Genomic DNA, 10518 nt, shown 5'->3' on the forward strand with positions numbered 1-10518 from the left:
TTTTCCGGAAGAAAAAAATGTCAAAAATGGTCATTTTTTGAAAGTTTTTTACAGAAAAAATGTATCTCCTCTTTCAGTTTTTGACATTCCTAGAAGTTCTATATCTCAAAAAAACCGCAATTATTTTTTCTACATTTTCTATAGATGAATTTTTAATTCGTCTGATAAAACTTTTTTTATAATCAAAAAACAACACAAAAATGCGATTTTGTGCAATTTCATGAGGTTTTTGAATTATAAAAAAAGTTTTATCAGACAAATTAAAATTTCATCCATAGAAAATGTAGAGAAAATAATTGAAATTATGGTTTTAGACCTGCAATTGTGATCGCGCCAAACTTTTTTTCTGTAGATCAAAAATTAATTTGCAGTCCGGAAACGTTTTGTGGGAGAGCGTGAGGTGTCACTTTTTTTAATTCGACAATAACAAAAAAAGAATCAATTTTTCAGCCAAATCCAGCCGCTGGCGACCACGAGCTGACGCATTCGGAGAGCGGAGTCGAGCTGAAAACCTTGCTGAAACTAATCGATAATGTCATCGAAATGGCTCCGGCCACCGACGATGAGCCGTCGTCCGTCGAAAATTTGAATTTCCCGCCAGATCCGTCGAGATTCAAAGTTTCAAACACTACGACAACCGAGATTCCGGTGCCCGGATTTGTGACACTTTCTGAGACCTTGCTAGTTCCTGTCAAAAAATACCCAAAATACAATTTCGTTGGGAGGATCCTAGGTCCACGTGGCATGACTGTAAAGCAGCTGGAAAAAGAGACAGGCTGCAAGATTTTTGTAAGAGGAAGAGCTTCCAGTTTGGCGGTAATTTTCGAAAATTCAAAAAATTCTCAATAGAGCGCACTTTGCAGGCCAACCCAACATGCAAGCCAAAACGTCAAAATAACGGGATAAATCCTCCAAAACCGTCACTTTCGAATATTTCAAAGTGTGCGCTCACTGAAGAACCCCTTCACGTCTACATTGAATGCTACGATTCACCGAGTCGTGCCGAGCAAAAAATGTGTAACGCTGTGTCGATAATTCAGGATTTGTTGTCGCCACCGGTAGGTTTTTGAGCTGAAACTGCGAAAAAATCGAGAAAAACACGAGCCAGAAAACGCTGAAAACGCTTGTAGTTCATTCTCTTAGGAGCGGCGCGGTCGCGTCGCGGCTCACAACTTTTTTGAAGAGAAAATGACGAAAATTTAGTTTTCTAGCTGTATTTTCTTAAAAATAAGATATTCTGTCAAATTTCTAATAACTTTTGCTATATTTTGGCAGAAAAAATCTTCAAAACACATCTAGAAAACACTGAAAACGCTTAAAGCTTGTTGAAGTTCATTCTCTTGGGAGCGTCGCGGTCGCGTCGCGGCTCACAGATTTTTTTGGAGGGAAAGTCGAATTTTCAAAAGAAAATGAGATAGAAAACGCTAAAATTTCTCAAAATTCTTTATTTCCGCTTCAAACTTCAATAAATCAATTTCTCCAGGCCGACGGCAAGGACGAGCTCAAGCGACAGCAACTGGTGGATATATCGCTCATAAATGGCACGTATCGAGCGACCAGCGCGTCCAATGAGCACGTTCGTAAGTGAGAAACCTTAAATCCCCAAAAATCGATATTTTCCAGGTCAATACCATCGCGGACGTCAAACCGTCGATCCAACGTCCCATCCAATTCTGGACCTTCAACCCTTGAATATGGACCAGGGATTTGGTGCCCAGAATCAAGGAAATGGGGATTTAGGAGCGGTTTACGGGTAAAAATGGTTGAAAAATCATCAAAATAGAGGCAAAGGACCCCTAGAAATTATAAAAATTGACCCAAAAATCCATGTTTTCTCGAAATTTCGATCAAAATTTCAATTCAGAATCGCTCAACAACGTCGTGTATGGCAGAAACCACGTGGTCCCGATGCCTCTTCTGAAGAATACGCGAAATCCGTGTCTTCTAGAGAGTTCGTCAGTGATATTGTCAGCAAGACTAAGGTTAGGATTTTTCGATTTGGCTGAAAATGGGGGAATTTTGAGTCAAAATTGCCGATTTTGGGCTCGGAAATCGCAATTTTTCCATTAAAATATTCCAAAAAAGCTCAAAGATCGCCATTTTTCAAAAAAATGTTCCAGAACAGCCCAGTCAAAGGAACACCGACAAGCTCCGATTCGCTGTTCCAGCTCTCGGATTCTGTGGTTTCGGAGACTATGAAGTGAGTTCCTTGGCCCAACTTCCATGGCCTAGAAAGCTCAAAACTCGGCCACCAATTGCCGGTTTAGAAATTTCAAAAACTCGGCCACTATCCTTATGACCTAGAATCCTCAAATTTACTCTTCCAGAGTGGCCCAAAACCTGCTCGCCTCGCACAACTACCTGACTTCTGACGTCACCGCTTCTACCACCAAAGAACCACAGATTCTGAAGACGATTCCACTTCTGAATCCGAGGATTCAGAAGGTTCCCCAACCGCCACCTCATCAAAATCGCCATTATGGCGCCGGAGACTTCCCACCACTTCTCAATTTCTCTATCCCGCCCCCTCCTATCGTGGCTCCGCCCCCTTTGACCCCATCCCAAATGTACCGTAATCACCCGTTCCCACCAATGGAATATCAAATGTGCTTCATGTTCCCACCACCGCCACCACCCAAGAATTCCGCTGCTCCCCGTCGTTTTTAATTTTTTAAAAATTTGGAAAATTCCAAAATTTTCCACTTTTTATCCCCAATCCTCTACTCGTCTTTCTCGCCTTTCCCTGAATCTTGTAGCATTTTTTCTGTACCTCCTGTTCAATCCACACTACGTTTTATCCCCCCTATATGGCCTTAAAAAGGTGAAAAAAAAAGTTTTTTCTTCCTAAAATTTGGATTTTCCCGATTTTTTTTTGAATTTCTAGGCTTGAACTCAAATTTTCCCAAATTTTTTTCTAAAAATTCGAAAAAGTTTTCAAAAAGTGTATTTCAGAAAGTTAGGGTAATAATAGAGGATTTCAACAGAGATAAGAAGGGATGGTATGATACAACATGAAACATGGAAATTCAACGAAACAATCACTCGTCATCGACGTCCATTTTGAATGGAATTGTCTTTTGTTGCTGCTTGTTGCGAAGGATGGCGGCTGGTCCCGAAATGCCGGCGGTCTGGAAATGGATTTTGAGCCAAAAAAGCCAAAAAATATGAATTTTTAAGTTCAAAAAGGCGATTTTTCGCTGAAAATCGGTAAAAATCGATATTTTTCGAAAAAAAATATATATATAATTTCTTTTCAAAATTTCCTGGGATTTTCCCGTACTTTTCTGCCGACAATTTTGCTGGTACACGGCGAGAGCATGTTGTCCGATGGTGATCCGATGTGTAGTTCGGCTTGAATATGACGACGGTTACGAACGGCGGCTGGTGTCTCGTGTGGCAGTGGAACAACCACTGGAGTCTGAAAAAATCCGATTTTTCGACTAAAATTTCGTAAAATCAAGGTTTTTCATGCGAAAATTCGAATGTCGAGGCTATTTTTACCCCCTAAACGTCTTCTTCTAACATAAAAAATACCTACTTTTCCCTTCTTCTCGACGTTCTCGCCTTCTGGCGTCTTCTCCTCGTCTGGGACGACTTTTTGGGTTGGAGTGCTTGGTGTGGCGCTCATTATAGCTGCAAAATTCGATTTTTAAGCTGAAAAACTTAAAAAATCAGGAAAAAATCGAGAAAAACGAGCGAAAATCATGAAAATTCATTGAAAAATCATAAAAAGATCGCCTAAAATTCGAATCGAGGTCGCTTCGCGCGTGTGCGGCGGAGCGCGCTTGCATGGTTTTTCGGATCCTTATCACGTGTTTTAGTTTTCTGAGGCGGAAAAAAGTGCAAAGAAAGTCCTAGAGGCAAATGTCATGGAGATTTTGGTTTCAAGCATCGAAAATCACGAATTTTGATACAAAAACCGTTTTTGTCCAATGAAAACGAAGGGAAATAGAGGGAAATTCAATACAAATTGTGAAAAATTGTATTTTTAACATTTTAATTTGAAATTTGTCACATTTTTGCAAATCATGAGCTTGAAATTGCTTGTGCACCAATTTTTATAAAAAATATAGCATTCGATTTGTCTTGTCAAGAGCTTCAAAATGTGTATAAACACGACCCATTTTTGAAAAATTCGATTTTTCTAATTTTTTGGGTCCCACCACGAAAACTACTGGAACTCGCTTCTTTGTGTACCAATTTCTATTAAAAACATAGCATTCGATTTGTCTCGTAAAGGGCTTCAAAACGAGTATAATCATGATACACTTCCGTCATGTTTCGGTCCCACCGCGAAAGCTACAGTAACCCAAAAGTTTCGTGGTGGAACCCAACTTGCGTCAAAGGGGGTCGCGTTTATGCTCATTTTGAAGCTCTCAACGAGCTAGAAACAAATATCGAAGTTTCAAATCGAACAAAGCCTTCAAAAGAAGAACAAAAAATAAAACAATTTATTTTTTTTTTCGTACAGTAAGAACTATAAAAATGAGGTTTCGCTTTTGATTGTTGATAAATCGTTTAGTCGTTGACACTTCCATTGGATTTCTGGAAATTTTGAATTTTTCAAAAATTCAAAAAATTTGAATTTGGCGCTAAAGAATCCAAAAATCAATATTACCTTATTCATTCCGGACACTGCTCGTGAACTTTGATGCGTTCCAAGTTGTCGCGCCGAATCTGAAAAATAATTTTTTGGAAAATTTGAAAAAAAAAATTTCGCGCCAAAAATTTTTTACCTTAGATTTCAAAAAACCGCCATTTTTAATGCTGAGAGATTTCGAGAACTGAATTTTCAGCCAAAGATCGATCGATCGATAATTTTTCTTTTTTTTTAATTTCAGGGCGCCACGTGGAATTTGAGAAAAAAAACTGTGTCGCGTGTTCCAAAATAAATATTTTACAAATTTTTGAAATTTGTATGGGAGAGACATCGGTAAGGTTTTCGTGGTGGGACCCAAAAATTCAAAAATTTGAATTTTTCGAAAATGGGTCATGTTTATACTCATTTTGAAGCCCTTGACAAGACAAATTGAATGATATATTTTTCATAAAAATTGGTCCATAAAGAAGTGAGTTGAGGTAGTTTTCGTGATTCCTTCCAAGATTCGGAAAATCGAACTTTACGAAAAATAACTTTTGAAAAAATTCTGAGAGATTTGAAATGCTTAAATTTGAATTCGGCTCGTTGAGAGCTTCAAAATGAGTATAAACATGACCTAGTTTCGCCTAATTTAGGTCTCATCCCGAAAACTACAGCAACCCAAAATATTCAACTCCATTCGGTAAATTATCAATGGAGCGAATTTGCCAAATTATTCAAAATTTCAGAAATAAAACTTTCCTTGTTACCTGACGATGTATTGACGTAAAAGAAGAGTAGTACAAAAACTAATTGGTAATTGTCAATGGAGAGAATTCGCATTAATTAAAATAATAATTTCAGAACTAATAATTGCAAACAGTAGTACTGGGACCGGAAATTCAGTGCTCTAATTAAATAAATGATTTTTAAGAAGTTGTTCTTGTATAATTGTTTATATATCAAAAACTAAAAATGCTATCGAAAAGTAATTAACTACAATATTGCTCAGCATAAAATTTTACACATTTTGTTAGTTTACAAATTTTCGATTGGTCCTCTGGTTAGTGAGATATGCGCCTTTAAAGAGACACAGGCTATTCTGCGTCCTTTCACGTGGAGAGAGAGAGAGAGAGAGAGAGGGTAGAGACGCAGAGAAACCCATGATATAATTGAAACAACAACAAAAACGTCTTGTTTTACAGATAAGCAGTCAGCATACTTCAGTTATCTTTTTTCACCTCTTTCGAAATTCGTTAGTTTCGGTAGATTTCACTCTCCAAGTGTGCCTTTGTTTCTTTAAAGGCACATATCTCAAAAACCAGAAAAGCTAATTGAAATTTGAAAAATACCAAAATGAAGAACATGAAATTTCCTACATTTTCGTAATTTACAACTTTTTGATAGCCTTCTTAGTTCTCGAGATATGCGCCTTTAAACCATACCTCTCTTCAGAATGTCCACCGGTCACGCCTACCAATGGCTTACCGAGTCTCAGAAGGCTAATATTCTGGAAGTATTCTTTTCCTACGAATTCAACCATTATTTTATAAAACTAGAACTCCCGAATGGCTTTTTACATTTCGACTATAACTATGAATATGGATCTACCGTAGTGAGCTATGAGCGAGAGAAGTTATTGGTTGAAAAAGAATTGGCTAAAGTGTTTTTGGATGATCTGGAATTAATTTTGAAGAATCAAAAATTGAAATTAGGACAGTTACATATGCAAGTGATGCCTAACATCTTCCAAGAACATTATCAAGGACTCCAAGAAACTCTTAATACCATTTTTGAAAGACTAGAAGAGATTTTGACGCAGAGAAGCGAGAAGTTGGTGGTTACCCAACTATTCTTGTATCCTTACACTGTTAAACAAGGAATTTCAATTTTAAAATACCTGGATCCCAAAGAATTGACCTTTTTTGGAATGCGCTTTTATCAAGGAGTCGAGGCATCTGATATGGAGAATGTTCTAGAATTAGTGGAATGGAACAGAAAGAAGCGAATCTATTTTGAATTATTGATTTTTTCAATTACCTTGGAGCACTTGGAAGTTATCAAAAAGGTATGTTTTGAGTTAAAAACATTTTTTAAAAAGTAAAAAAAAAATTTAAAAAATTAAAATTTTTTTTTTAAATTTCAGCTAACCTCCTACAGCAACTCATTTGATGTGATATCCATTATGTATCTAGAAATCGTAGATTTTGATTTAAAATATTTTTTTCAATTCATTTTCGACAGGAATCTCACAAAATCACATTTGATCTTGAGGGGGCAGATTCAGAGGAAGGAGAAACAGTGGAAGAGGGTTTTGAGGTGAATACTATACCGCCTAAACTCACCAATAATTTAACTTTTCAGAATCTCACCCTAGAAAATACCAATGTTAGGAAGGCGTTGGAAAATTATGTTGTTCTGAAAAATGTGCTGAACGAATTGCAGCTTTTTGATATGTGAGTTTTTTGAGAAACCTTACGAAGTGTCAAGCCACCCTAGAGTGTCTGCCTCTCTTTAAACACGCATATCTAGAGGACCAGCAACTTTATCAAAAATTGGCAATTAAAAAAAAATAAAGATCATAAAATTTTGAACATTTTTTCAGTTTAATGTTTTTTTAAAAGCTTTAGTGGGGAATGAGATATGCGCCATCAAAGAGACGCAGACAGCTAGGCACACTCTCTTGAGCTCCTCTTACTCTTTCAACTTTAAAGGCGCATATCTCGCTAACTAGTCAGTTCATCAAAATATTGTAAACTAAAAAAATATGTAAAATGTTATGCGCTACATTTTTGTGATTTGCAGTTTTTTTATATCTTTACTACATAGATCATGAGATATGAGCCTTCAAAGAGAGGACAGACACCTAGCTATCCGGGCAGCCAGTGTCTGCGTCGCTTTAAAGGCGCATATCTCGCTAGCCACCAATTTTGTCTAAAATAGGCAAATTACAAAAATACAGATCATAAAATTTTAAAATGTTTTACAATTTTCTATTTTTTGGTATCTTTACTGGTTCATGAGATATGAGCATTCAAAGAGAGGACATACGCCCAGCCTCCACCCTATTATGTCTGCGCCTCTTTAAAAGCGCTTATCTTGGTAACCAGTGGACTTACCAAAAATTAGTAAACTATAAAAATAAATATCATAACATTTCTAACATCTTATAGTTTTCAACTTTTTGACAACTCTGCTGGTTAATGAGATATGCGCATTTTAAGAGGTGCAGACGTCTAGCCACCACTATAGTGTCTGCGTTTCTTTAAAGGCGCATATCTCAAGAACTAGCAACAATACCAAAAAATTACAAAATGTAAAAATAAAGCTCATGAAATTTTTAACATTTTTGTATTTTACAACTTTTTGATATGTCCATTAGTTAGAGAGATTTGCGCCTTTGAAGAGACGCAGGCTATTCTGCGTCCTTTCACGTGGAGAGAGAGAGAGAGCTAGTCTGCGCCTCTTTAAAGGCGCATATCTCGCTAACCAGTGTACCTATCAGAAAGATGAACTAATAAAATGTGTGAAATTCTATGCGCTACATTTTCATAATTAGCAAAATTTTAAATCTTATATAGTTTTTGAGAAAAAACCTCTTTCAGTCAACACCTCCGAAAAGTGAACCGAGGTATTCGCTGGTTGATAGATGCTCATCTACACCCGAACCCCCACATCACAAAAATTGAGCTCATCTTTTGCCATATCATCGAATTACGATCGATAATCGAGTTGGCGGATAGATCAACAAGAACTTTTAAATATCTAATATTGGCTAACGAAAAATCTCAATTGTTCCAAGATTTTCAAGTAAACATGAGCAATCAAACAGGACCATTGGAAGTGCTAAGAATCAAAAATCTGATTCCAAATCCTTGTAAGAAAATTGATAAATTATTTGTTGAGCTCCAGACATTGCTCAGATTAAAAATGATAAGAACGGAGAAGTTGGTTTTGGAAAATGTGTCTTACAAGAATCTAATGGCAGTTGTTCCATATGTAAACTTTGAAAATTTACAAATCGAAAATCAAAAGGATTTTGATATTGATTTTCTGGAAATTTCAACTTTGGATCAGTGGAAAAAAGCGAGGGAAATTCAAATTTCTGGAATTCGGATCAAGCAACCAATTAAAGAAATCGATATTATCAATTTTAGCAATTTGGAGATTTGTGTAGAGTCCTTGAATTCAGAAGACGTGGAGTATTTGAAAACGGTGAGATTCTTGATTTATTTTTTAAAATTGGAATTTTCAGAATCTCCTATTATTGAATTCTTTTCAAAAATTCAAAATTTTATTTCAAACAAATGCAATCGATGGATCATTGCACATCCTTATCGGGGAGCCCTACCGTATCATTACGGTATCTAAGAAGATTTGGTATTTCCGGATTCCGAATTCATATCAATATATGCATCTACTATTGGATACTGATGAAAAATTAGACATTTATAAGCAACCAATTCCCAAAATGATTGTATTTTCCCGGGTTGAAAAGGGAGACACTCCTTTTGCCTAAATCACTTCTTATGAATTTATCCATATCTCAAAAAGTAATAAAGATATCAAAAAACGGTCAACTGATAAATTGCTCAGCATAACATTTCACACATTTTATTAGTTTACAACTTTTGGATAGGTCCACTGGTTTCCGAGATATACGCTCTTGAATCTTTGTGGGGGAAGGAGCAGGAGAGACACAGACAAGCTAGACACTCTCGCTTCTCTGCGTCTCTCGTGGCTGCAAAAAAACGTGAGAGACGCAGAGAAAAATCACGCTTTTTATTTATTTAATAATTTTAAATTTTTCCCCGTGACATTCCAAAAATCCCAAAATCCAATTTTTTCTTTTTTGAAAAAAGGGAATTCTGAAAATTCACAATTCAAAAAGAATCAGTTCTCAATTTTCATTCAAATTCCACTCACAATTTTCGAAGAAGAAGAAGATGATGTCTGATTTCTAGCAATGTGAGTTTTTGGATCAAAAGGGGCGGATCCTAATTTTTTGGAAAGTCATTAAAATAATTTCCAGGTCATCGTATCAAAATCAAAACGGGAAAAATAGCATTTTGAGACTTAAACTCTAATCAATGAGGTACAGTTTGCAATAGAGCGATTTTGAAAAAAAAGTGAAATTTTTTTTTCAGAACTTGCCGATATGTCCCAAAAATCAAACTTCACCATACTATCAGATAACTCATGAATCGTTTTATCGATTTTTTAAAAGATTTTAATAAATATATTTATTGCTTTTTCTCTGCGTCTCTCTCTCTCTCTCTCTCTCTCTCCTCTCTCCTCTCTCGTCTGTGTGTTTCAAGGAAAACAGCGCCTGTAGGAAACATAGCTATATCTCAAAAACTAACAGTTCTATCAAAAATCTGTTAACTGATGAGCAATGGATTTCTATGACGATGGACAAATTTTTCAACGAAAGCAGCTTTAATTTTTGAAATCAAGGAATTTTAACTTTTTAAAAATTATAAATAAAATTGTTTTAAGAATATCTGAACTTTCACAGCTCATATCTCAAAACACATTAAAGATACTGAAAAACTGCAAATTACAAAATTGCTCAGCATAAAATTTTACACTTTTTTGTGATTTACAACTTTTTGATAGCTCCACTGGTTAGTGAGATATGAGCTGTGAAAGCCACGCANATTGCATAGCTTCTAGTCATCCATAATCCAGAATAATTAATATCTATCCCTTGTCGCAAACCGTAAGAAATTTCATATTTCACATCGATTCCATTCGATTGGAAATTAAAAATCTCCATTTCAAGTTCCAATTGGTTGGAGGTGGTTAGGCTGGAAAAGACGTTGTGTTTCTTTGAAAGCGCATATCTCAAAAACCAGAGAAGATATAATGAAGTTTTAAATTACAAGAATATTGAACATAAAATTTTACACATTTTTGTAGTTTATAAATTTTCGATA

The 10518-nt window shown here is 36.0% G+C and overlaps 4 protein-coding genes across 4 annotated transcripts in view; 2 read left to right on the forward strand and 2 right to left on the reverse strand.

The window, feature by feature from the left end:
• CBG10565 overlaps positions 1 to 2667 on the forward strand; it is a gene marked incomplete at both ends in the record, with an annotated part of 4289 nt that extends 1622 nt beyond the window's left edge. The window contains 7 exons of the mRNA XM_045236343.1: positions 451 to 816; positions 864 to 1058; positions 1484 to 1580; positions 1624 to 1753; positions 1865 to 1982; positions 2121 to 2200; positions 2328 to 2667. Coding sequence (XP_045094307.1) covers positions 451 to 816; positions 864 to 1058; positions 1484 to 1580; positions 1624 to 1753; positions 1865 to 1982; positions 2121 to 2200; positions 2328 to 2667 — 1326 coding nt within the window. The remainder of the gene's footprint in view (positions 1 to 450; positions 817 to 863; positions 1059 to 1483; positions 1581 to 1623; positions 1754 to 1864; positions 1983 to 2120; positions 2201 to 2327) is intronic.
• Positions 2668 to 3038: 371 nt separating this feature from the next.
• Positions 3039 to 3628, reverse strand: CBG10564 (the record flags this gene model as incomplete). The annotated part of the gene is made up of 3 exons (XM_002634845.1): positions 3039 to 3128; positions 3281 to 3418; positions 3539 to 3628. The coding sequence occupies 3 exons, from the start codon at positions 3626 to 3628 to the stop codon at positions 3039 to 3041; spliced, it is 318 nt and encodes a 105-aa protein (XP_002634891.1).
• Positions 3629 to 4518: 890 nt separating this feature from the next.
• On the reverse strand, positions 4519 to 5422 carry CBG26525 (the record flags this gene model as incomplete). The annotated part of the gene is made up of 3 exons (XM_045236344.1): positions 4519 to 4545; positions 4619 to 4677; positions 5350 to 5422. The coding sequence occupies 3 exons, from the start codon at positions 5420 to 5422 to the stop codon at positions 4519 to 4521; spliced, it is 159 nt and encodes a 52-aa protein (XP_045099049.1).
• A 613-nt stretch (positions 5423 to 6035) lies between these two features.
• CBG10562 lies at positions 6036 to 9098 on the forward strand (the record flags this gene model as incomplete). Its single annotated transcript, XM_045236345.1, has 5 exons — positions 6036 to 6647; positions 6824 to 6898; positions 6944 to 7035; positions 8185 to 8794; positions 8835 to 9098. 5 exons carry the CDS (start codon positions 6036 to 6038, stop codon positions 9096 to 9098), a joined length of 1653 nt encoding a protein of 550 aa, XP_045094308.1.
• Between the last annotated feature and the right edge of the window lie 1420 nt (positions 9099 to 10518).

This window comes from Caenorhabditis briggsae (assembly GCF_000004555.2).
Source record: "Caenorhabditis briggsae complete genome, chrIV, whole genome shotgun sequence".
In the NCBI taxonomy this organism is placed as follows: Eukaryota; Metazoa; Nematoda; class Chromadorea; order Rhabditida; family Rhabditidae; genus Caenorhabditis; species Caenorhabditis briggsae.